Here is a 27,996-nt window from a genome sequence, read left to right as displayed (position 1 = left end):
CTGGTTCACATTTCCCATGACTAACTAAGCATTGCCTTTCATGGTGGCAACGCTGCCAGCCTACTGGGTACACCAATTTTTGACATTGTTCATCTATACTAATATTATAAAGCTGAAGAGTTTGTTTGTTTGAACGCGCTAATCTCAGAAACTAATGGTCCGATTTGAAAATTTCTTTCAGTGTTAGTTAGCCCATTTATCGAGGAAGGTTATAGGCTACTTTTTATCCCGGTACGGGAAGTAGTTCCCACGGGTTGCGGGTGAAACCGCTGGCAGAAGCTAGTTATAAATAACTGTTCTTTCTTATTTATGTACATATATGCTTTATTTCAATTTTATCGTTGGCATTTTCCCTTACCTACTAGGTTGTACCTATACTGCAGACAAAGAGCGAAGTCTCCTAATACAGACATACCTTGCTAAGGAGGCTTTAACAAACAAGTGAAACAAGTACTTTGAAAGCTAACAGACATTGAAACATTAGGTTAAGATCCTAAGGAATGTCAAGAAATAGTGTATTGAAAGTAACAAAAATGGTAAAAGAAACACAAGTGTCGTTATTTGAAAAATGTTTTATTTCCTCTTTATCATTTTCACATATAAATAATCATTCCTAAGTACACAAATGACAATAGTGTAGCAAAGAATAATTAAATCTGAGTGTTCACTTTACATTAACAAAATCGAAAACACAATAGTTTTGAGATTTAGTATCGACTATGCCACTTCACCATGCACTTGTACAGCGTATGTATTCGGGACGTCCAAAATAGCTTGACGAATCTGAAGTTATGTAGCTTTTTGACTGCGAAGACAATCGACTAACTTTACACACGCCATGTTATTTCGGACTTAGTGTAGAAAGAAGACTATGCATTGTATAACGAATACAAGTTAATGTGCCACAGTCAATTAATGTGTAATAAGTCGATCAGCTGAAATATCGTAATGTTTACATGTTCATTTCCTACCAACAGAATGGTGTTCGGTCATAATTCAAGCTTCCAAAACAAATGGTCCAAAATAAGGTTTATGTTTCACATAAACATCTACGAATACGTGATCAATCCTTATCAACTCTGTCATATCCTTTTTATTCTAATTTCCTTCTATTTTATACTACGATTACATATTGTTCATACTCTATTTCTGTAAAATCATCTATTTGTTCTATATATTTTCTTTCTAGCAACTTGTATATGGGTAAATTACTAGCAACTTGCCAAAATTTTTGATAAAAAAATACGATTCGTGGTGTCAAATCGTTTTCCTTGGCTTTTTTCAGTGTGTTCATATTTTTCATTCAAATAATAAGAGCTGACTTAATGACTATTTTATCTGCAAGTAGGTATGTAAGTATTGTTAGTAGCGTGCAATAAGTCCGAGACTAGATGAAGTTTCCAATATACGTTTATGTTACTTGTGAGCAATACAGTTAACATTACTAAGTACTAGTTAATTTATAATATTATTCATTAAATAAAGTTGATATAGACGTGCGGAAGTTATTTATTGAAGGCGATTAAGAATCGTGAATTACTTTCAGTAGAGTTGGAAGAAACTGGAGATAGTCATGAATAATGGTAACTTAAATGTTAGTAGTTTATCCTATCATTATAAGTATATTCTGATAATAACTAATTGAAAGTGGTAGGAAGAAAATGTCTGATATGGTAGGGAGGAATGACAGCAGTTTTGAAGAGTTTATTTTAAATAAATGATGCAGTTATAGGCTACAAAGCTTGTGTGCAACAGTTGTTCAATTCTGTTATTCTCTTCCTACAAACTTAATAAAATTACTTAGTTTCTTGCTTTTTTACCTCTTTAGGTAAAAATGAAATAACTGTGTAAATCAATTTACGAGTAAGTCTATGAGTTTACGTATTACCAAGTAATTATTTTTTAGCTAACTGAAAACGGAATAAATCATCATTACAATTATGCAAACAATTCAATAATTAAAAGTCAGATGAATTTAGGCTTTTTCCTATTTTTCAAAGTCACACAATAGATTTTGATTGATAACTGTATGCATCAGCAACAGAAACAAATCAATACTTCAAGAGAATCAGTAATGAAGATACATTTGGCTTAATATGTGGTAAGCATATGTGTACCAAAAATATGGCTCACAATCAATAGTCCATTTAAAGAAGACCTATCCAATAAAACTAAACGATAAAGTGCTACTACATCATTTTAAAAGTGACAACTATTCCTCCATCCATGATCATTTGGTTATTTATACTATTGTAAATCTATAATTTATAAAACTCTATAATATCTAAGACACGTGCGTTCAATAGGTAGTATCATTCAATTCTGTAACCACTTCCTAAATTTATCTAGCGTCTCTTGAGAAAATCTATTTGTTTAAAGGGTTAGGGTACACTTTTAATATTGGTAATAACATTAATAAAAGCGCATAATTATTGCATGTTATTATTAACATTTATAGTTACCTTATGAAATACAACTTACAAAATTTATATTTCTAAAAATATTTCAACGGAGAATATCGATGTAAAGATGTTTTTCAAAACATATCATGTCATTTTCATAGTTTATGAAGAAAAAATGGATAACATGGTACTCTAAAAACAGGTTATATAACACTAATAAATAAACATCAATAATAATAAAATATTGATATACCTATTTATACATTTTGATAATTAGTAGCTCGTTATATTAAAAAACTGTGTAAGCGTTGTGGATGTTAAATAATGATGTAACAACATAACACTAAGTAAGAAATGTATGTGTGGATTTTTGCTGGAGTTTGTGACTATTGATCATAATTGCTGCTGCAATATAAATTGTTTACATTATTTACTTCAACATGACCTCAAAGCGCTTTAGCCATTACCTAGACACAATATATAATATTTCCTAGCAGGTACTACAATAAAGAAAGCGTCCCTATTTGAAAGATACGCCTACAGTGTATGAACTTTAGAAATCGATGAATCAAGCGGTAAAAAAATCCTGGGTTAATCAGTTTACAGTTTTACAGTACAGTTTTTAAAGTAAACTTAGTTGAAAGAAACCTTTTAAATGCTATGTAAACGTCGTACAAAAACACCATACTGATAATAAAAATTCAAATCGGGTAACGGTTTATATACTACTTACTGTGTAATGTTTTGAGTATATTATCTTATATTATTAAAAAATTGTGATTGACAGCTTGGTAGGCATTTTTGGTGTTTTATCTTATAACGTTGCAATATATTTTTATTTTAAAACTATTTCAATGGTAAATACTCTCAAAATAATTTCTAATGGATAAAAAGACTTTCACTGCTGCTAATTAGGTATAAATATAGTGTTAAAATCCACTCAGCAATGGTAAAGGTAGGTACATGCTGTCTTTTCATTTTAAGGACCCTTGTCAGTTATGGAGATAACTCATACAAATATTTTATCTATTTACTAAATCGACGCCTTGCGGTGCCATAAGAATAAGAAATCTCGATAAACTTACATTGTGGCTTTCATAAGTAGTCATGGCATCGTTAGTACAAATATTCCAGAAAAACGGACGCCTCTACGTAGAAAATAAATACATACATTAAATTCTAATATACATATCTAGCACGACACAACATTTTTATTTTTACGTACTCTTAATTACAGAATTATTCAAATTCGATTTTTAAGTTGACGAAGGGAGCATGATGTAAGATCCAAAGTTATGTCAGAGTTAAGTCTTTTCATCATTAGATGAAGAAAGAAAGACCATCAAATTACGTCGTTTGGGAGTAACCTGAAAGTGAAGCTGTTTTCAGTTATGCAAAGACTAGTATAAATTGTCACTGACTTTTCTGCATTCGAGCTATGAAAATAATGAAGCCTATCTGATGTTATTAGATTGATCAACATTGATCTTCTTTGATGATTTTGGCTATCTGACTCAATTATATTAGATTAATGAACGTTTTGAGCGAATCTTAGATTTTAATTTTGGCGCTAATTATCTAATTGATGTCAAAAGTACCTACCAGTTATTTAACAAATGTTGAAATATATTTTTAATATATTTCTGTATCAGGTACTTAATTTCATTTGATTATTTTAAATTTGAATCAATTTATACTAGTCAAATTCCTGTTTTTATATCGTGTGTGTATAAGTGGTGTAAAAAGATAAATATAAAAAAGTATAGCTACGTTTTTATTTGCTACCCTATACTTAAAGATATCCAGAGAAGGCTGACAAAATTGAATATACTTGTTAGAATAAACAATGGTACACCAGTCAATCTCCCTGCCATCTACTTAAGTTTTGCTTTCAATAAATCAATAAGTGCTAGTTTGTGTCGTTCATCTGAAAGGTAAAACATGGAATTAATACATTTTTCAGCGTTCCCTGCCAAGGGACAAATTTACTTCTGAAAGTGCACAGCTACACATATTATAGACAATATCTAAGATAAACTTTCTTAGAAATAAGTGTCTTCAACTTAGTTTCTAGTCACTAGACAAATATTTTAGAATTTCGTTTCGGAGAGACGTGGCCGATGTCGCGTCTTAGAACCTACTTTCATTTATTTTACTACCAGCATATATGTATATGCTCTCTTAATCTATAACTTTTATTAAGTAATTTAACAGACTTCGATAGTTAATTGCAATGAAATAAAAGTGAATACACAGATTAATTACATGGTGCCTTATATTCTGAGTGCTATTTATATGATTTTATAATAAATAATGTCGTGTGTACATTACAGCCTAAAATGTACCTATACAGTACATAATTATAATAATGTTTGCCTAAAATGAGTCATCCAAAATGTACAGTATCTACTTTTTACATTCTACCACAAAATATTTTTATTAATAAATAATAAAAAAAAACAATCAAGCTTTTATTGGAATACATTTCGATACATCGAAGTGATTTCACTTTTGATAATTTACGTCTAACTTCTAAGGGAATTGATTTAATATTTATCACACTTATTCGATATTTTAAACATAAATAATTCTAGCCTTTTACTTTTCCACCAGGAAATAAATTCCTTACGAGCAGGTTCCATAAGGTAGTTAAGATGGACTGCTGATATAATATTGTACATTTTAGACGTGTTCGTAGAGGGCACGTAGAATCAGCAGAACACCTTATATGGCTCATAAATAGTAACTCGCCCTCTTCTGTCCAAATCTTCTAATTTAGTATGCACTAGTACATGGTCTTAACACTCTTTTAATAGAACTAAAATTTACTTTGGCCTTATTCATTCATAAATGGTTACGCTTTGTAATGCACTCGTAAATCTGAACTTATGTTCGTTCCAGCTTACCTCAATATTTAGGATGTTATAATATTATTAAATTTAAACCATATGGAACCCGTGACGCACAGCAGTCCCGTTGCGTGTCGTAGCTGAAGACAGGAGCCCTGCTTGTCAGATATTTGAGGGTACGAGAAGTAATAACCGTTGTGAAGTTAGGAACATTTATTCGGCACCCATCACCTTTACAGTGACTAGCCTACGAATAATATTCCCAAATTAACAACTCATTTCTAATGCTCAATTATGCTTTAACTACTGATTTAGTAGAATACTAGCGAGCAAAAGCTAATTCATCTAAATTGAACTAATTTAAGAAAGCGTTGCATGGACTAATTGTGCGGCTAGTAAAGAAATAGCAAATATTCTCAGAGGTAATATTTAAATACAGGACTGAACTATGTCTTTACATATGTAGAACATACGGCTTACGATGAAATGCATATTATTATTGATAATGACAAGTAAACAATCGGCGTTTGAAGATGTGTTTTAGCATATGGAAGTTTTATTAATATATAAATTTATTTTGATGGAAGAGTTTACTATTTAAAATTATGTAAAAGGTTTACGTGAGTCACAAAATAACTAAAATTTTACAGATATAAAAAAATTAAGAGAAAATCTAAGTCGCTAAGGTCGAATATTTTATTAAATTATCGTGACTGTTGCGTTTGAAACTTTCTAAATTCTGGCTATTGTATTTGACATTTGCATCTAAATATAGTTTAAACATTTTCTTCGACTACTACTGGCTTTGCACACTTTTCAGTGTTAATTAGTCTACGTCGAGTTTAGTTGTATTGATTGAAATACGTTGAGGTATTATTGGCGTTGAATACAAAAAATGCACATAAGTTATACACACGTGAACGTAACGTAGTAGGACTAAGTCTACGCAATATTCATGAAAGAAAATTGATCTGAATATTGGATACCATATTTTAGTGAATAAGTAGGTATCAAATATTTAGCTTAAATCGAAATAAAGATGAAAAGAATAAACCAGAAGCTTTGTTAGATACTTGAAGTCGATGTATTGAGAAAATACAATATGACGAAAGTGGGAACATACATGCTGGGTTTAGAATTGTTAACATTTGGCGCCTGCATGCCTCTAAAGGAACTGAATCGCTCCAACATAATGATGGAAATAAGAATAGATTTATGGTTATAGGTGAATATTTTAAGGAATATGTAGGAATATGTATGTTCTAAGAATAGTTGAATGCTGCTGATTTTTGATGTAACCAATTTATCTATAGGTAATTCATTTTGAATAAAGTAAGTAAGTAGGTAGGTACTAAACTAATAACACGAAGGATATAATAAAATGGTCAAAACTCAACACGCATTCAATGATGTAAAGCAAAATTAATTGCTCAAAACATTCAGAATCATTTACAAGTTATAAAATAAAACTACGATTAAAATAAAAATAGTTTAGGACATTGGAATGGTCTGCAACTACAATTAAAAAACAAAATTCCTAATGATATTGTCACAACGATATTAGCAAAGAATGAACGAATCACTAATTTTATGACGTAATTACAAAAGTTTACTAAAACTAATGTAAGCTGAGAAATTTGAGCATCAGATTCTTATTATTGTGAATTAGGACCACTCATTTTACCACTTTAATAATGATAATAATTTGAAACTTTACTTTGTATAAGTAGAGGCGTAATAACTATTCCCCATATTTTAAATTTAGGAACTTTGAAACACAAATTTAATCAGAATTTTATTAGGACACCTATTTTATTGTAAGATAATAACTTCATCACTAGTTATGAATAGACATAACCTGCTAAACTTTACTAATAATTTTACCCGACTACGACAAAGTCAAAGAAATTTTGTATTATATTTACACATTCAAATAGTTAAATATTAAAGTAGCAACGTAATAAATTATATTACTATTAAAACTTATCTACTAAATTTGTTTAAAATCAATAATAGCAACACGTCGCATGACGTGATATATTAAGACTTAAAGCGTCAGTCGTTTGGACTCTACCTCGGACTCCAAGAAAAGATCTAGGTCTTATGCTAAATCGTTCATATTCATCATAATTTTGATTCTTTGAAATATTTACATAATTGTACGTTATGAGTATTTTCAACTATAGTATGTATAAATATCTAAAAATTAAATCGAGATTCAAAGTCTCTCCGATTACAATAAAAATTCATCAAGACCTTTCAAAAGGTACTTTTCTGACAGGGGAATAGTAGAGTTAATTGTTTGTTTCAAATTATTATTTGGCTTGCAATTGTGGAAAATAAGTGGATTATGTACAGCGCCCTCTATTTATCCTCTTCCAGTAGAACCAGATCGTCAGCCACGACGTCAGATACGTGAAGGTAAATGATCCAGTACATAAGGTTAAAGCAAACGAAGCAGACGGGGAACACGATGCGCGAGTACTTGTCGATGTCCGAGGGAGTCATGCCGAGCAATTTGCTTATGTCCTGAAAATTAAAACATGTTTCTAAGTATGGTGATTAAAATACTCAGCTATTATTGAACATATTACGCATTCAGACAAAGTACATATTTAATCGCTAGCGCTCAGCGTACCTGCAAAACCTTTAAAACAGTTATTATCGCAATGCCATATCAATCGCCAGCTCAATAAGAATCGCGTAGTATGTAACAATTTATTTAAATATTCACCTTGCCAGGATGTAAAATGTGTGGGGGCGGGCCTGGGTTCTCTTCTTCTGCTCCGCTACGACCTCCATTAATAGTGTTCTCTAAGGTCCCGCCTTTAGAATGCGCTTTTGGGTCATGCACTTTGAACCGCACCTCCTGGAACACATTTGTGACGTAGGTAATGGAAACAGAAAAACTATGGCAGAGGTATCATACAAAACGAAAGTTGCCTACCGATGGTCTTCCAGGTGGGCATCTGCCAAGTGTTCCCATCTTGGATAAAGTATGTGGGTCGCCTACGGGTGGGCAATCAACGGGAATTTTCTTTTCAGAAGCTATTTTCTGTATGGCCACAAATCTTTGTTTTCTCATCTGTATTCTTTTTGCCATGTATCCCACTGTAGCGTATTCTGCAAAGATAAGAGAAATGCATCCATCAGGAGTTCACTTTTAGTATCAGTGAAACCATCGCTTGGCATTAAACATTCGCTTAAGATTAGAGATATATATTCTAGATACTGATTAACAGTCGCTTTGCAGTGGATAGGATGTAATTGCAAAAAAGATTCTTACCTAGTAGACTAGCGAAGACCATAACGAAACAGGTTCCCAGATAGACATCGATGGATTTGACATATGAGATTTTGGGCAGAGCAGCATTAGTGGACGACATGAGCGTCGTCATAGTCAATACAGTGGTGACACCTAGCGCTACTCGAGCAGGTGTGGCATTTCGATTCAACCAAAATGATACCCATGATATGATCACAATCAAACCAGAGGGAATATAAATCTGGATTAGGTAATATCCCATAGACCGAACGAATTGTATTTCACAAGCCAACCGTGAATAATTTCCTGTAAAAGGTTATAAAGTAAATTACAATACATATTAGTATTCCATCATCGCAAATGAAAATATGCTGTATAAAGAACAGTTGCTGCTGTTAGGTCCGAGCAAAAGTAAATATTGTAGATTGCTTTATGGTAGGACTTTAATGTATTTGATATCCGTAAATAATTTTATTATGTTATAATTTTAATAGTCAAAATAGAAATAGAGGTTTGTTTTAATATTTAACTTAAGGCAAATTTACATTATATATATTAAACTTTTCCAACAGAATTATTTTAGGACAAGACATAAAAAAACTATTTCACACCACTCATAGTGTTTTGTGCAATAATACAAAAGCAGGACGTGATAAAAATCGTGGCTGTTTCTGTCCAGTGTTCCACGTAGTGGTGTCTCATATTATTTGTTTTGCCTACTCTTAGATTCCCCCGCAAACCCAGGTACCTGTAGTAAGGGAGATCTCCATAGCTCGTTGGCGATGACCCAGCACCTTGAACTGCGGCAGCGACACCTCGCTGGAAACACCCACAGAGTTGGGCCCCTCGTTCCATTTGTATCTGATGTCCCGCATGGTGTAGCCGACTGTGCGCAGCGGACATTATAAATGAAACAACCCCAGGCCCATCGCAATGGGTTTTACAACACGAATCATCTTTCGGTTGGGGTAAGAGCGGGGGAGTCGCGAGTTCAGATTCACGCGTTCCGTCGTGCGATTGTCGTGTCATGTTTAGCGTGTGTGCTTGTGTCGCGGTTTCAATCGTCTGCACACGGGCTGAGGGAGACGGGGTCGGTGGCGGACTTATGGAAGTGCTGTGCTGGGAGAGCGGCTATTGCGTTCGGTTACCTGTCGTCAGTGTAACAACAGTGGCGCGCTGCCGGTGGCCGAGCACCCGGAACTGTGGCAGCTGCACCTCGTTGCTCATACCGACGCTGGTCACCCCATCTTTCCAATGGTACCGAATGTCTCTCATTGTGTACCCGACTCCGGAGACATGCCAAACACACAAAACGCTATCACTTACGCTGATAAGCATCGCGTTTCCCTCACGCGGCCGCGTCTGTGTTGAGGATAGGACTCGCGGGTTCAAATGGCGAGACATAACTAAGCCAAACCGAGGAAGAACATTGGAAGAGACAATAACTAAAAACTCGGTTTGACCTAGCATGGGTGATAGAAAATAGTTCTACCTACAAGAGTGACAGTAAATGGACCACGAAATATTTATGAATTGATAACTATACTATGAAAAGATACTAATTAGTTGAAATAAGGAGTATAGACTAGAAAATAGTTTAACAACAATAGCGATGTGAATAATAGGGCAAGCGTTACGTTGAATGTAAGATCATGCGAGTGCAACATGTCGTAGTGCGTGTAACGTAAGCGGTGGTGGTGCGAGGGTGTGAGGGTGTGCGCCTAGGCGCGTGCGGTGCCTCGTCTGCGGCACGGCCCTCGGTGGTTGTGCAGTCCCCGCGGGCGCCACCGTCCCCGCCTCCTTAGACCCGGTCAGCATATCTCAGCGTCGATGTCTCAGTATCATTTCATTCGCTAAATGCTCGTGAGAACAAAGGCTTACTATTTACGAGTCTGCCTTCTGCGGGTGCTGTATGCGAGAAGGAGACGTTCCAACTTATGAAAACACGAGGGAAATCACAGCACGTGTCGACGATTATGTAGTACGCTTGTGCTCACAGGGTACCCCTGAGTAGCATCTGTGATACAAGAAAGTGATCACAACACAATATCTGTAAGCCTAGTGATAAATTTGCATTGTGGTACAGAATCAAATTAATGATTGCTTTTGTGAGCACACAATACACACGTATAGTAATATTGTTTTCTGTTTGTTCAATTTATCTGTAACCAGAAGTGCTTGGCACTGCATTTACTGTCAGGATCAATATCAGTTAATGGATGCCGTCGATATTTAGCGATACTTAAAAACAAAATTACGTTTTTTTGCAACTGACACACAAAGCGTGCGGTTGTCCAGCAACACTGTCATGTTAGCTAATACATTATTAATATTGTATCTTCAAAGATAGCATTTTGTGATTATTATACAAGTTAGTCAACAACACACACACATATTGGCGTGTATAATATAGTTATTTAGAAATAGTTCAGATACTTACAACTTTCAATTTCTATGTGACACAACTGCCGATCCATCGGGAAGTATTGTAAATTCATCGGGCAAGACGCTGTGATCGTCAATCTGCAATATTTATGAGTTTTTTATAATACCACTGATTCAAACAACTATAACGAAATATAAACACTATCACATCACACATAAATAACAAAATACGTCTTAGTTTTACCTGATACTTCTAGTGATAGAGCCAGAATAATGTATACGTATGAATTCGTTGCTGGTTGTTGCTATATGGAAATAAGATTGCTTTTCATTTACAAAGAACGTGTCAGGTACCCATATGTTCTTTATGAATTCCGAGCCCACAGACAAAGTCTCAACTCCGGTTCTTTTTTTGTACGCTAACCGGGGATCGGTCCAAAATTGTCTGAAGTAAAAGTCCAATGTGAAATCCTGGGAAAGGAAACCTCCACTATTAAATCATAAACAAACGTTACTCATGATCTAAACTGAATGGTAATGGGTAGTTAATACAAGAAATGAACAGCTTGAATGAAAACGTACCATGGAATGTAGTTTCATGAAAATATAGTTCCCACTAAACACTTTTTGGTTTTAAAATATTTTTCTTTTCTCAACTATGCTTTGAATGTGTAGTAGGAACTTTTAAACTTGTAAGTACTGTTGAAAGGTATCAGTTTTACAGGTACTTTGTATTGTATAATTTTATAGCTATAGATAAACATCTAACATCTGCATGCGTTGTTCCAGTAATATTTCATCCTACACAATGTCTTAGTATAGATACACTGCGATAGATGTTCCCAAGAGGCTAATTAAATTTAATTGAAAATTAACACAAAATTAAGCCGAAGCTTAGTTTTCGTGACTTCGGACAAAAATAACACTTGAGAATATTAATAGACACTGCACTACATTGAATAGTCAAATTGAGCGATAAGCTTTAAACAGTTATGAAAAGAAACAAAATGTGCAGAGAGAGTGAATGTGACATGAAGCCTACGGAACACAGGTGAGGTCTAAGAATGAACAGGGACATGGGTGCTCTAGTGACAGGAGGGCGAGGTGTGTGGGTGGCGGTGAAGGCGGACACCCACGGCTCGATAGAGGCAATCCTCTATTGACTGAAGCTAACAAGCCGGCACGTATACAACTTGCCACCAATAAAGTTTGGATGTGGAACAAATTACGTTCAATAATGAAGTCGAATCGAGAGTTTGCGGATTGTGAATTAGGCAACCTCCCCACCCTGGGCCATGGGTCACGTCTCATTGTGACCTTCCCAACCTTGATTTGGTTTCCACTTCAGGGTCCTTCACCCAAAAATACGCCTAGCAAGCTTCCACAGTTTGACATTTTGGAAAACCGAATTCGGTTTTGTCTTCTGACCACTGCGCTAGTATTAAGGAGATATCGGTATTCATAACAGCAAACTCACGAAAGCATAATTTCAACTAATAAGGTCAGATAGTATCGATGTTCCAAGTCACTGGAGAGATTAGAAAGTTATAATTATGTTGGCAATATTTCAGTAAATACACATAATACGTACATTCACAACAAACTACAGAATGAGTCACGATAAGAGATATTTATATACAGTCATCGCAAGTCCATAGAGCCCGTACGTTTTAATTAAACATAGTTTAAAATTTTCCATATATTTAGGCTGCAATCATTGCCAGTTTAAAATGAAAATTTTATGCTATTTATGACTAAACAATATTATTATCTATTTGGTATTTTTGATATCGAATTTCGACAACAAAAGTGATGACGATCTGTTTTCTGTGAATTTTTGATTATTCCGTGAATAAGAACATATTGAATAAAATGCTGTCACCAATTTAATTAGCTCCTTTTTATGTTGTCAGTATCACTGTCTTTTCATATAATGTTTCCATTTTGTACTCGATACTTGGACGAAAGAACCATTATTTCGGTCAAGTTTCCTTTTGACATCATATAGGTACGTTCATAAACCTTTGTATGACGTCGGAGCCTGTGCAAAATGCGACATACCATTAAAGTAGTGAGTTGACTTAATAATCCACATGGTAGATGTAAGACTTAAATACATAGATACTTATTGAAAAGATAAAAAAGTTCAACGATAAAAAAATCATTAAACAATCAAACTATTTAATACAAGAGTATAAATTGTAACACTAAAATTTTGAACTAAATTAATCAGAGAACAGACATCTTCACTTGTAATGGCAGCAGCTTTGGAGTTACGAGTACTGCAGGAGACACAACTGGGTAATTTTAAGGTTCAACGGATTGCCTTTCTTATTATGATCTCATTGTTAAAGGACAATGCCCATAGGACTACATTCAGTTTGAAGGATAATATCTGCCGCGACAATTTATAGGTGACATACAGCGTTTAAAACTGTCACCGTGATTTGATCAACTAAAATGTTACAAGCAAAATTAGTGAGTTAATTAACTTAATAATCCAATTTTAATAAACATTTTTTGTTTTAGTTTTGTCCAAATGCCGCAAATTTGTTCCTGTGCTTCACTATACAAGTCCGTATGCTATTAATACTTGAGAACAGCAATTGATTTGTTTTTTCGCTTTTGGTTTTATAAATTACAACAATAAATAAACCCGAATAATTTTACCTCTTGTTCTCCGAAACGTATTTTTTTATAAATATAGGTAGGTATGTAAAGTAAGATGTGATCATGTCTGAGGTATGGGCAAATCCCTGAATAACCGATTTTTCTTTATTATGAATGTTACGAAAACATGGGCTATGGGCATGGTCCTTTAGTATCTGTAATTTCAACGATTTTACCAGGAAACATAATAAGAAAGCAAGTGGGCGGACAAAGGGCGATCTGCTCCACCAAACGCGGACATGCTCGCAGCCTCGTGTCTGGGGCTGCTCGGTCGCGGCGGCGCGGTGGCCGGAGCGACCGAGACAAGCGTGAGCTGACAGTGGCGAGTACCATGAGCACTTCGGAGACGGAGCTGATAGAGAGCACATACATGGTGACGCCCACCTCCACTGGCGGACCTGCAATCAAGCCCAATCGTGAGTGGCGCGCGCGCCTCGCGCCGTGAAAACCAAACCAGAGGACGGTGACGTGCCCCATCGCCGGGCGAGCAGAGCAAAAGAGACGCGAGAGGCGCGGGGTGCCTGCGGGTGTCAAGTGTCGCTGCTGGTGCGCGCACGCCTGGCTGGATAGCGGCAAACGTCTACCGCATGGCCGTGTGTCGCGCCTACACCGATCGAATGCAATCGAACCGTGGACACGGGTGCTACGATGAACGGTTTAATGCTGGTGATAATGCTAAGGGATAAAATCTTGCTAAGTATGCGTTGTGTCTTTAGTATTGTTTTGAAAATAAGATACCATTTTCACTTCAGACAGAGAGCTGATGGAGAGCACGTACATGGTAACCCCCACTTCCACGGGTGGTCCTGAAAACGACACAATACACAACACATCACAAGTGTTAGTTATCCGTCGTAATAACTGTATTTCTGAGTTACCGTAGGTAATAAACTCTCCACTTAGTTAGGAATATTTCTTAAGCATTGTATCAAGTCACACAGAGCTCTGGCGAACTTAATAGATGCGACGGCGTCGAAATATGAAGCGCGTTATAGCTGTTGATGCTTAAAACTACAGTTTTAATAGACACTAACAAAAGGTACAGAGTATTGCTGGATCAATTATGTAATTGTAAAGTAAGATACGAATTTAAATCAAGTGCAAAATTCGCATCAACTTCTCTTACTTAGGTTACTCAAAATGTATTAATATCCATAAAATATGACTTACATAAAAAAAAATAAGTTGTGAAATAATGTAACCTGAGATCAGCAACATTATATAGAAAAGTTGACAGAAGCTTGATAACCCCTTGCAGCGGTTATGAAATGTAATATCTAAGCTAGTTTTCGCACTAACTCGATAACATCAAAGCTATTGTTCTATGTGGAGTCCATCGGTTTTATGGCTTTGTTTTATTTAGGATAATGTTAGGGCGCCCTTAGCTATAACAAGAACGGCGATATCATTCATTGATTTATTATTATTTATTACCGATATTTACCTATTAAGGCCCCTAATATAAATTTCTAGTAGCAGAATTTCCCCAGTAACCGTGGAATGCTCAAATACAGAATAAGAAAGTATGGGGAAATATCGAGAACCTGTAAATATTGAGACATCAGAAACATATGTTTTCGTCAAATATTCAGTGTTTTAATATTTTATATCTACCTCGGTAACTTTGGTTTAAGAACTAACGTGTGAATATTTCAAAACAGACACGAAAGCTATTTGTGTTAGCTATGACTCCATGGTTAATACAAATAATTATTTGCTAAGAATAATACATCCAATTACAATACTAACCTCCATAGTTCGGTCTTACTCTTTTGTCGTAACTTATACTAAATGAATCCAAAATGGCTGATATATTGACGTCGCCGAACATGCCTCCCCCACCGGCACCCCTGAAATAAAAACCAGTCAAACATTAGGTATTTATTGCTGTCCCTGTGTGGCAGCGCCCACAAATGGAAAATCGGTACGAATAATTCAATTGATTGGATTCCGCACCTGCAAACGTAAGTTTATTAATCAAATTCTAAAAATACTTTTTCATCACACATTCGACCTGCCGAGTTTTTGGCTTGACAACGTTAATATACTAAGGACCTAGCTAGATTATGTTCCAATTTGAAGAATTTTAAACAGCAAAAATTTATCTCTAGTGTGTTGGAGGTTTAGGGCGGTAACATTTTCCACGAGACGAACATTATGACCTTCCGAATTACTATTCATATATATTTACGAAGGTATTTACCTCTCACGCAATCTAGATGTTTTATATAAGAAAGAAAACTTTTTTTTGTCTTTTATACCCCTGTAGGCTCCGAAATTACTGAACTGATTTGAATAATTCTCTCACTGTTGGAAAACTGCACTATCCCTGGGAGACAAAGGCTATACTTTATCCGGATATGAGAAATAGTTCCCTTGGGACCTGGTAACTGCGGGAAAAGCTTGTCTAAAATATACAAAAGCTAGTATAAATATATCGGCGACACACTCTGTATGTAAGATGAGTAAGTATAATAAGTAATGTATGAACCACAGCCTCGAAATTATTGACATGAGGCAGTGCTGCCAATTGCACACAAGTGATGCGGCATCCATTACAGGGAAGTGCAAATGAGCGAATACGCGTTCATGATATTATGTGCTAACAATGTTAGCAATTGCGATTACACATTCGAAGTGGAAAAACAGTTCAGCAATTTACTTTGCTTATTAATATTCATATATAAAAATAACGTAGCATATAAACTGATCAAAAAGGAGATTGTTTTTTTTATGAAAAAAAAAAACTGAATCGAAAGCAATAAAATGTTTACCAATGTGTTAATTATGCTGACCCTTTGATGGTGCCAAAGAGATCAGCTTGAATTGGAATTCTTGAAAGGTTAATCTTCTATAATATAAAAATGAATCGCAAAATGTGTTGGTAAGCGCATAACTCAACAACGCCTGGACCAATTTGGCTAATTCTTTTTTTGTTGTGTTTGTTATTGTCAGGAAAAGGTTCTTATGAAAAAAAAAATAGGGTAAAGTAGAGAAGTCAGTTGACGGGAGCGAAGCCGCGGGCAAACGCTAGTTATATATAATTCTTTAATAGATATATCTTTATCTTTCTTGAATATATCTCTGTACCAAATTTTATTAATATCAGTTCAGTGGTTTAGATGTGAAAGCGTAACTGACAGACAGACAGTTACTTTCGCATTTATGTTATTAGTAGGGATTGTTATTATTAGATGTAGATGCATAAACAAATAATTTCATTAAATTCAATATGTCTGAACTTGATATTCAAAGGGTTCGTGTATAACGTACGATAACCTTTGAAGCTTCGTGCTACGTCACGGTACGCGGTATTGCAATTAGAGCAAGGACATGCGACGTGGACTACTCGATACTTCCATAAAGTACTATTTTATCGCGACAAAATTACCTAATTTTGGTGTCTCGTTTGTAACATAAAATATAATGTTATTATTTACAGGTATAGTTCATGTTGCTTTACGTAGTTAATTATTGTTTCCAAGAACACGTGCGAGCTGCTATCGAATCATAATTAAGCATTAAATCCTACTGCTGGAGAACCATATATACTGCGTTTTTCATTTGACAATATCGGAATGATACTTATGGTTATGTTAGGCAGCCGCGCCCCAGTGGCGGATTTACCAATAGGCCAAGTAGGCCAGTGCCTAGAGCGGCAGATTTAGAGGGGCGGCAAATTTAGCAATTTTTTTTACAGGTTTTTTTTTATAATTGAGTATATGAGTACACAATCCATATATAAATAGACGATTAATAAACGCAAAATTAATAAACTGTAATATATACTTAGGTACCTACTTACGTGATCATGAATTTTAAAATATTCTAATAGCGTTTCAATAAAAATAAAATAAAAAATCCGCTCGCTTCGCTCGCGGTTTCGCGGCTTCTTTCGTAATTCCTGGTTTGTTCTGCGCTCTTTCGAGTCCTCAATCTAACAAAAAGTTAAAGCACCGAAGTAGCAAAAACAACTGACGCTCTAAACTGACGATTTCTAAGCTGTTTATGAGAGTGGAGGACTTTTGTGTCCCAAAACTCGAAAAATTTCGCGCTCGCTGCGCTCTCAGCTTTTTCACTTTACACTGGTTTTTTTCAAACTTCTTTGAGTATTTTTGTGTTCCAAGACTCAAAAAATTTCGCGCTCGCTGCGCTCGCGCCTTTCACTTGACAGAGGCTATTTTCTGATTTCTTTAGGTATTATTGTGTCCCAAACATCAAAAATTTCGCGCTCGCTACGCTCGCGGCGTCTTCTCTTAGCAGTGCCTTTTTAGGGTTCCGTAGCCAAAATGGCAAAAACGGAACCCTTATAGTTTCGTCATGTCCGTCTGTCCGTCTGTCACAGCCGATTTACTCGGAAACTATAAGTACTACAGTGATGAAATTTGATGGGAATATGTGTTGTATGAACCGCTACAAAAATATGACACTAAATAGTAAAAAAAAGAATTGGGGGTGGGGCCCCCCATACATGTAACTGAGGGATGAAATTTTTTTCGATGTACATACCCGTGTGGGTATCAATGGAAAGGTCTTTAAAATGATATAAAGTTTTCTAAAAAACATTTTTCTTAAAGTGAACGGTTTTTGAGATATCAGCTCTCAAAGTCGTAAAAAGTATGTCCCCCCCCCTCTATTTTTATAACTACGGGGTATAAAATTCTAAAAAAAATAGAGGTGATGCATGCTAATTAACTCTTTCAACGATTTTTGGTTTGATCAAAGTATCTCTTATAGTTTTTGAGATAGGTTGATTTAACTGTAATTTACGGAACCCTTCGTGCACGAGTCCGACTCGCACTTGGCCGGTTTTTTTTCCACTCTTGTTTGGATAGATATTTTTGTGTACCAAAACTATAAAAAAATTCGCGCTCGCTTCGCTCGCGACTTTTTCACTTTACGCCGGTTTTTTTTACTCGTTTTGGTACAAAATTATTAAGTTTTGGAACAGAAAACTTTTTACATTTGTCGTTTTTTTTTTGGGGGGCTGCACAATAGGTAGGCCGCCCCGGGTGCCACCCGATGCTACGTGCGTAGCACGTAGCATCGGGTTAATCGTGTTTGATGAAAATCGATTGAGCCGTTTAAAAGTTACAGAGGTTTTACGCTTCAAAGTCGCTGTCATATAAACTTGTTAACATTAAACTCTTCGGAACATAGAGGCTTGCAAAAATAATCTAGTAACTGACAAAAATATCATTAAGTTCACAATCATTAGAGGCGGCAAAAATTGAATGGCCTACTAGCGGCAAGTTTGTAAATCCGCCACTGCCGCGCCCACATTTTTAACCACTATAATTTGTCGCGCGAGCCAATTTTCCAACCGCTTCAATAAAGCGCCTAGTGCTCTGTACCAACAATAGTCATATACACGAGAATAAATCATTATGTTTTGTCCTTCTGTTTTTGTTCTTTAGTTTATAGTTTATTTTTAGGTAACAGTATTGCTTCGTTCTAAGAAATAAGCAGTAATAGGTACCAAGAAATACCATTGAACCACCCTGATGAAGTCGGATAAACTCTGGTGAAGTCTGTCTGACTCTCATTGTGAAACACCACCACGTTTCTTCAACGGACTCGAAAACTTTTGTTACTCAACCTTCGGTACTTTTGAATTTCCTTAATGGGAAACACCCATTAGGTTTGGCTCGAGAAGAAACATTTAATTTATATCCTCTTTAAAGAAAAGAAGAGGATTGCTTTGCAAACCGTTACTTTTTCTTACTTCCTAAAATCCATAAATTCTGATGTATTCGTCATTTTTCAGAGAATTTAAGATTAATGTTGATGATGAAAATATAAGCACTGCACTTTTGAGTAGAACAAGACTATCTACGTTAAGAAAATATCAAAGCCTAAATATATCAATACTTTAGTTTCCAACAGGTCAGAGATACCGCATAGCCCTACGTCAGTAGGCAATAGGTAAATATTTATTGAAGTGACCTATTTTCAAATGTCTCGTAGTCATTTAATTTAAAGCTGCATTTAAAAAGATAATGCAAGATTGGACTGAATTGATAAAATCAGCGGAATACGAGTAAACATTTACAAATCCACGTGAACATAGTGAATTAACTGTCTGTAAAAAAACGTGTCTTGTGTAAAATTTCTGGATTGGATCTGTCAAACTTCCAGTTATTTTATGAAGAAATAATCGTGCTTGCCTTTACTCACGTTATATCGACACGGAGTAGCTGTAAACTCATAAAAGGTTACACCATAAGCTTCAAAATACAACAAGCGCTATAGCATAATGATCATTTGGACATTTGGAACGCACCCATGTAGTTTCAACGAGTTATTTGTGCTATCTTCGCATTTTCATATTACCCATCATTAAGGCTAATATTGTTTTCTTCCATAGATTTCAATAATTAAATATTAATTTTTCGTTTCTGACTGTTGTCCAGCTCATTCATTTTTAAACCGAATCTATTTTCTACTCACCTTTCAAACCAATATCGTTCTATTTCTATATTGTGTCGTGTTGTTGTCGTTATGCCGTAAAATAGGTACAAACAATTCAAAACTAGCCACTTTACTAGACTGCAGTAAATTAATCGAAATAGATTCGTTTACAGTTCGTAGTCGTACCTACTATTGAAAATGCGGTTCCGGCATCAAAGGCTTTTCAGTCAAATAACTTTTAAAGCTTTGCAAACGCGGATTCTTGCCAACACTGAGTGGTCCCAACAAATATGCAAAACTCGTAAATGCACATAGGTATGTCTAAGGTATTTTTGCACCAGGCAGCGATGTGCTTGGCGTAGCTAGGAGTGCGATATGTGGAGTACCGACTAACTTCGTCGGCGGCAGCGGAAGCGGTTATCGCATAAAATGTTCCACATAAATGCTACCGCTGCAATGGCTATGTGTGTGGGAGGTTGTTTGATAATTGAAAATGAAGTTAATTCATGTCTAATGGACATCTATTTCGCTTTTGAATGAGCGTTTTATGAACCTTTCGATCTCCGGCTACAGGAACCGGCGAAGAGCGTGTCAGAAAACACGGAGTGCAGGTTTCTGATTGTAGCTCATACATATCCCGACCGCATCAACTCTGGAAAAAAACTTAACATCGCAAAGTAGGCCGACTTACGGCGACATCTTTCGGGAAATTGCGTAACTAATTTGTAAATACTAGATGGGTTCCGCATGTTGGGTTGTCGTTGGTAATTTTTGATTGCATGAACAGATTTTAAAGTAGTCTTTTATTGATAGAAGATACGTTCAGAATTATAAAATATGTAAAGTAGTACGTTTTAAAAAATGCTTGCTAACTAGGTTAAATTACAAGCTTTACATTATTTGTTTTTCATACAGGAATGAATTTATTTCAGTTCAATAACGTTGCGAAAACGCAGTTAAAAAAGTTTTGTAGTTATGTATATTTTTATTTTGTTGTGTTTTAGTACAAAAAAGAATAGTTATTGATGATAGCGAAAGATGTTTATTTTGAAACCGAGTCGCCATAGTAGGCACGGCGGCAACGCGAAACCGGTTTACTGACGCGAGCGCTGCTCAGCGCGCGTAAGGTTAGTTAGTATCCATATTTTGCTGATTTTAGTACGGATAAAAAAGAAATACTGATGATTCACAAATGTTCTGTTAATGATTCTGGACCACGAGTTTTTTTGCACTGATTAAAATTCATTCCTGTATATAATTATATAAGCCTATAGCTTTATCTTAAATCTTAATTCTATAAAAGCTATTTTCTAAAATATTCAACGATAAACCTTTAAAAAGTTGTATGTATACAGCTCAAGATGTTGTTAATTAATCACAAAACGGTAATAGTCCCATTTAAACACGACAACGTTTTTAAAAGGTTGATGATACTTGAACTGTTTTCGATATAGCACTCGTCTACGAGTGTACTCCACCCGTTTCTAAATTAACTTGTCGCTTTTTCTTTGTCCCGCAGTTTAGAAAAGAAAATAACATTCATTTAAATAATAGGTTATAATGATACTAAATATTTTTAATTACTAGAATCAGGAAAGAATAATATTTTCCGATCACCGAAGAATTTTATAGAAATCATCATCTTCATCATTATCTTCTGAGCCTTTTCCCAGCCATGTTGGAATGAAGACTGTTAAAGAAAATTCATCAAAAAAAATCTTCGGGAAGTTAACAAAACATCGTCAATATACACAAAAAAGCTTGTAAAAATGTGTTACATTTCTGCTATTAATAAAGTCATTGTTACATAACAGAAGAATGGAACGCAATAATAAACAATACCAAGGATCCGATTATTATCCCACAGCGCGGCGTGCTTAGTTTTGCTCAGGCACAGAGAGAGCATTGTGTAGGGATAGGTACCTACATAAATAAATCGAATATATTTTGAAAAAATCGAAACTGTAAATTAATTGTTTCATCACAAACCGTATTTCTCTATTATTAGATCCTTTTTATCTAAACATTGATTATGTTCTACACTGGCACATAATCAATGTCAATACAATTCTCCTAAAGCTTTACACAAGCTCTAAATAAAGAACGCTCGCACGCAAGTCACCGGGAACGTACGCATTGAACTTAAATTTTTAAGGGACTTGACGCCTTTTTTCAGCTAGCTAAAAATAGACGGCGTATCTCGGAGCGAGGGCGAGGCGAACCTGCCCTGCGCGGTACGCGGGACTCCCCTGAAAGGGACAAATTTGCTCTTGTATTTTCGGGAACAAGGTCTCGTTTTGTTCGCTCCTCTCTCAATTTGCCGCGCTTCTTTAACATTCAGTACACCGCCATATCTCTCCTACAGTCATTGCATATTCAAACTTTTCGATTTAAAAAAGGTTTTGACGTGGCAACATTAAACGGAACCCTTTCATTTTTGATGCTCAATATTGGAAGGTATTTGATCATACCGACTTTAGTTGCTTGGAAAAGTAGCTGAACAATTGTACCGTCGTATTGATTTACATTGAAGCGTTCCAAATGCTTAGTTTGAAAAAAAAACACAATATAAATGAAACTTTTAAATGTGTGTATTTATCAATAAATCAAGAAGAAGTATACAAATGAACAAATAAGGGAAGATTGTACACGCATAAATAAAACGATACTTAGGTATGCTTGCTTCCTAAACGCAACCCTGACCCAATTTCTCTACTAATACATGGATGGACCTTCAAACATTTATATGCAATAACCGTAGATACATAAAACACTATGCAACTTCAGAGCGAGTTCAATCTATGGTAAATCGTGTCAGTCCAGCATCATCGAATCTGTCTGGTACTGAGGTGGTGTACTTGGTAATCATATTAGAATAGACTATTGACTACAAAGAACCTTTACCACCTTTTCCATTTAGGCATTTGTGATGTTAAGGTAAATCTGAGCAAGGCTTAGAACAACCTAAACAACCTGAACAACCTAAAACCTAACGTTAGATCCTAAAACAAGGCTAGATTAGTAAGATAATTTATTTTACTCTTTTATTGAAAACCCATTTTTGTATATGTGTCGTTTGTCATTTTTATGCATAGGTACATTTACCTACTAAACAAACATTCATATACAATACAATAACTTGGTATGACAAACATGAAACAACATTATAACAATCAAATAAAGCCGAATTAATAAGTTATTGGCTAATGCCTCCGATGATATAAATAAAAATCGATATCGTGCAATATCAATAGTTTTAAATATTGATAATTTCTATAAAAATGGTCGATCAAAAAAACAAGTGCGCATGACAGTAAGTAATAAATCGTAACCCTATTTCATTCTTAAATACTATGCACACGAAAACGATTAGTTAGTTATATTTTGTTTTAATAATATAAATTATACAATTGCTCATTTAAATAATATCAGTTAGTGAAAACACGTCAAAATAATAACGAAATTAATACGCTGGCTATGCTACAAACCAAAAGGTACTTACGTACCAACACTAAAATAGTCGATATTAAAATAAGTGTTCACTTTCAGTTATTTGTTTCTATAGCCTCAATAACAAATATGAAATTGGGAAATCTCATCAGGACTTGTAAATGGATCGTTACTAAACAAAAGTTACTTAGGCGCTTCGGTTAGTGGGCTGTAATAGGGTTCTGAGTGGCGATACTCAAATGTGCTTCCGCTACCACTCTGCTGACTAGCTAATATTTTCCACCAACTATTTCTACGCCTATTTTAATTGGCTTTAAGTTCCCATCATGTCAACATTGAATAGTTTTTTGTTTCACATTTAGAATGTTATCATAATATTCATCATAAAAGCACGTGATAAGCATAAAGATATTTTATCTATACTAATATTATAAAGAGGAAAACTTTGTTTGTTTGTTTGGTTGTAATGAATAGGCTCAAAAACTACTGGAACGTTTTTAAAAATCCTTTCACCATTCGAAAGCTACATTATCCACGAGTAACATAGGCTATATTTTATCCCGGTACGGGCAGTAGTTATTTTGTATAACATGGTACATAAGATTAAGTACAATAAGATTTTAAAAAATCTAATCAATGCATAGGACTGTTGAACAATTCGTATCATTGAGTTATTATCAAAATGTTGTACCTAAGGCTAGTTACAAGGCTGACGGCTAAATACGTGTTCGCGTGTACACCGTCGCGTGAGCACTCGATCGTGTATGCAAATACAATTCTGCGCGTTAAAGCAACTCGAACAGGTTAAAAAATCCGATTTCAAACTTTTTCCAGTAGGTATTAAACTTTAATTACGTCAACATGGCACGTAATGTTTTCCAGGTTTTTATTTAAGATAACCTACTTTATGATTTAATAGTAATACTTAGTAATTTTTAAACTAGCATTGTTCGTGTTGTAACCGTATTTTTATTAAAGCGTAGCCAGCCTGTGAGTTTTTTTTATTTTTTATTATTATTCGTCATGTGTCACAAAATAGCAGGACTAAACGTGACATTCAAATGAAATAGATGATGTTATAATAAGGTTTTGGTGAGGGAGAGCTTTTTATCACAAAATCATTCGCTGTTTGACCTCGATCCCTAAAATCTATGAAAGCTATGAAATTTCTAGAATGTGGAGTTTATAACCTTCTTATTAATCATGTTTTTGTACCTGCGTCAGTGCGACCATTCACTTATAGAAGATTAGTCACTAAGTAAGTACTTGGATAGGTTAGACTGGTTAGACTGCCAAGGATGTTCAATGACAGCCGGCACCAACAGTTTAACGTGCCATCCGAAACACAGCCAGTGGTGTCCAAGATATACTTAGAAGGTGCCTACAAACTTAGAAAAGGACTTGCCTGACCTCGAGTCGAACCCACGTTCGCATACTTGAGGGGTTGGTTCTTTACCCACTAGGCCACCACGACTTTTTTGGTCCTCATCGCTGTCACTCGGTAAAGTACTGAAAAGGCTGGCAGCATTGCCACATTGGATGACAATGCTCAAATGTCGTGTGCAATAAAAGCCAGCCTTCGGGTCCCGGGAAGTGTCAACCAAGTGCTCGAATACATATGTCCTTCATAAGGTGTACTATATGTGCGCAGCTCGAGGTTCTCTGCTTGTATATATCGTCCCCGTAGAGTGAAAAGTCACTAAGTCCGAAAATAAAACGAAAATGATGTTGATGATATTGATAACTCATTTTCGATTTTTTTCAGACTTAGACTTTATGCTCTACGGGGACGATATTAAGATTATTTTTAGGTATTTATATTTATGTAAACATGTATGTGTTAATTGTTAAAAACAGTAATGCCATTTATATTATGCTTAGTATATTTTAGGATATAATTTCTTTCAAACGTAAGGTGAAGTTCAAAATTAACTAAAAAACTACAAGTGAGGAAACATTAAAATTAACTTTCAGTATAGTTTTAATTAATGTACCTGTACATTAATTAAAACTATACTAAAAGTTAATTTACCTACTTATTTATTATCATAGCCTTTGGACACGGTAAGAAATAAATTCAATACACACTGTCTTTTACTTTAAAATTGATTATATTATTTAGTTTCATTTTACTTGCCTATAGGTGTATTGTGTAAAAACAACGTGTTCTGGCTTAATGTTAATATTGACTGTATCTAAAATGGGCACAAGGCTATGCAATTAGGTGCCGCACCGCAAATAGATTAGGTTATGTTCAACGTGATTAAATTGCTTATGACCGCTTGAAAGAGCTAACTTAAGTAAATAATAATCTGTGGCTTTCACAGATTTATATTAATTAAATCAGTAAAGGCGCGGTAAAATGTTTCATAAAAATTTAATTTGACTTTTATCTGGTTTTCACCTTCGCTGGATTCTATTTAATTGCAGGCGTAGTATTTAATATAGTGCTAGCAAGCAGGTATACTTCTTAAAATGTTCAAATATTTGCATATAAGTACCTCTTTACCAGGTATGTCATTGGGTATTTACTCACGCCAGGCCTTAGCCAAGTGTTACCAGAACTCTTTGTAAAATTAAAGTAGTCACTGCCTCTTTGCACAGCGAGTCATTCTCAAAAACACCATTGCTTTTAGTTTCTTCGAAGCTGCAAAGCGCTAGTGTGAAAAGGCTTTGTACGCAAACATAAAGGCGAATTACAAGGTACGAGTGGCTTGTGACGTCATCCGGTCCCGACACCGTTATGGAACTAATTACTATACATGATAGCAAGACTTCGAATTGCGCCTCAAATAGCAGAGTCACATGTGAAAACGTCCTACGAAGATTTGGCGCATGATGTGCGGAGGTTTTCGGCACATTTACATATTACAGCGACGCAGGAAAATAGTGGGGCGCACTCCAATGGGTAATATTTGTTCCTATTTCTGAATCTACTTAGGCAAATCTCAGTTTGTTTCACGCGGCTTGAGTGCGCACATAATATTCTATTCAAATAGCGAATATGACCATATTACTTTTACAGCTCCATCGCGAATTTATAAAATGTGGTTCATTTGGTTTGTGTATTATTATGGACTCTTAATATGATCATATACAGGTTATCACAAAAGATATACTTACCTAAACTTTGAGTTTCAATAATATTTTAGTGAAACATTTTGGCTTAAGTATCTGTACCTACGTACCTACTTACCTACCTTAAATTTTACGATTCATCCATTGAGATAAAATCAATAGAATAAGGGCAGAATAAATTGTAGAAAGAACTTAATAAATTCATTTATCAAGCGGAGTTAACGAACTGTCAGTCTCAAGGGTAAATAAGAGTCTGGTTCTAAAGTTGTTAAGTAGTTTCAGCTTGCTAATAAACCACACAACATCTAAATCGAAGGTTTATTCATAGTTTCATTAATGATATTAATGAATCTAGGTAATATTTCTAACCTGATTGTAAAACTTCAAAATGCATTCTTTTATTTCAATTGATTAGGTTGTTCAGTTTTTGCTATAAATGAAAATTGTTCCACATCATAAATTTAATGCACTCCAGTTTATTAACCCGTTGGGATTTATGATCTCAGCTTTTCGTGAAACTGTACTTAAGTTTAATGTGCATGGAGACATTTAGTGAGAGGCTGTTGGTAAATAGTGGTGGTATGCAGCAGAAGCTGGTACTCACGCGACATGGTTGGCTTGCGGGAGGAAGGCGGCCGCGAGCGCCAGCAGCAGCGGCGCGGAGCGGGGGCGGGCGCCGCTCATGACGCGAGCGCGAGGCGCATGGGGGCTGGCGCTGTATGTGCGGCCGCGCTCGCTCGCTCGCCGCTCGTCGCCGGTGTGCGAGGCGGACTGCTGCTCCCGTGTCCGGCTCCCGCCGCCGCGTCGCTATCGATCGCGGCAGGCGTGACCCGGCCCGGCACCGCCTGTCGCTCCAGCTATCGACCGTCGCGCCGCCGCAGCCGATGCGACGCGTACTCACCTCCTAATTACTACACAACCGGACTCCTTCGCATTAAAACTTCAAATCTGTGCGCGACACCACGGAAAATAAATCTCACTTGATTTTACAGACTTATAAATTGTACTTACTTCCGAAACCGTTTGAAACTTACGTTCCAGAACCTAGATTAAGTTCTCGTTCACCCGCGGAGTAGGATACACCTAATAAAGTTCGTTGCAAAAACTCTACCAGTCATGAGTAATCATAGTTTTTGGGGTTCGTTACCCATTAGATTTGTATTGATTAAAAATATGCAAATTATTAGAGTTTTGGAATTTGTTTAAGAAGTTTTTATAATTACTTACAAAACAAAGTAGGTACGTTAGATTTAAACCTACCTAATAATACTAACGTATAAAAAAATAATTTGCTAAAAATCACAGAGGTATGTAGAAAGTACGTCTGGAATCAGACCACTACATGAAGGGCTCACATCAGTGAGCTGGGAGGCTGGGACCCATGCAGACACACTTTCGTCTTGACTTTTCATGCCTCTGTTCAAGGCTTCAAGGTTTGTTAAGTAGTTTCAGCTTGCTAATAAACCACACAACATCTAAATCGAAG

General features: G+C 35.6%; 1 protein-coding gene across 2 annotated transcripts; it reads right to left on the bottom strand.

Annotated features, from left to right (window-relative positions):
• Positions 1-554: 554 nt before the first annotated feature.
• On the bottom strand, positions 555-27,292 carry LOC110378226 (gamma-aminobutyric acid receptor subunit beta). Of its 2 annotated transcripts, none has more exons than XM_021337394.3 (10): positions 27,115-27,292; positions 15,321-15,421; positions 14,310-14,377; positions 11,146-11,372; positions 10,957-11,039; positions 9,265-9,402; positions 8,538-8,822; positions 8,199-8,374; positions 7,986-8,120; positions 555-7,780 (listed from the first exon to the last, which is right to left on the bottom strand). In XM_021337394.3, the coding sequence occupies exons 1-10, from the start codon at positions 27,192-27,194 to the stop codon at positions 7,616-7,618; spliced, it is 1,458 nt and encodes a 485-aa protein (XP_021193069.1). In that variant the 5' UTR covers positions 27,195-27,292; the 3' UTR covers positions 555-7,615. The 2 variants fall into 2 exon arrangements, with proteins under 2 accessions (XP_021193069.1, XP_021193070.1); XM_021337395.3 differs by lacking the exon at positions 14,310-14,377 and adding an exon at positions 13,902-13,969.
• Between the last annotated feature and the right edge of the window lie 704 nt (positions 27,293-27,996).

Source organism: Helicoverpa armigera, chromosome 1 (genome assembly GCF_030705265.1).
Source record: "Helicoverpa armigera isolate CAAS_96S chromosome 1, ASM3070526v1, whole genome shotgun sequence".
In the NCBI taxonomy this organism is placed as follows: domain Eukaryota; kingdom Metazoa; phylum Arthropoda; class Insecta; order Lepidoptera; family Noctuidae; genus Helicoverpa; species Helicoverpa armigera.
Note: the sequence above shows the minus strand (reverse complement) of the source record. Positions and strands in the feature narration are given on the sequence as shown.

Coding starts and splice junctions, on each gene's coding strand:
- LOC110378226 (XM_021337394.3), bottom strand. CDS start 27,194: ATGAGCGGCGCCCGCCCCCGCTCCGCGCCGCTGCTGCTGGCGCTCGCG. Junction 11,040..11,145: donor TCTATCACTAGAAGTATCAG/GTAAAACTAAGA, acceptor TAAATATTGCAG/ATTGACGATCACAGCGTCTT. Junction 8,375..8,537: donor GGTCTTCGCTAGTCTACTAG/GTAAGAATCTTT, acceptor TTATCTTTGCAG/AATACGCTACAGTGGGATAC.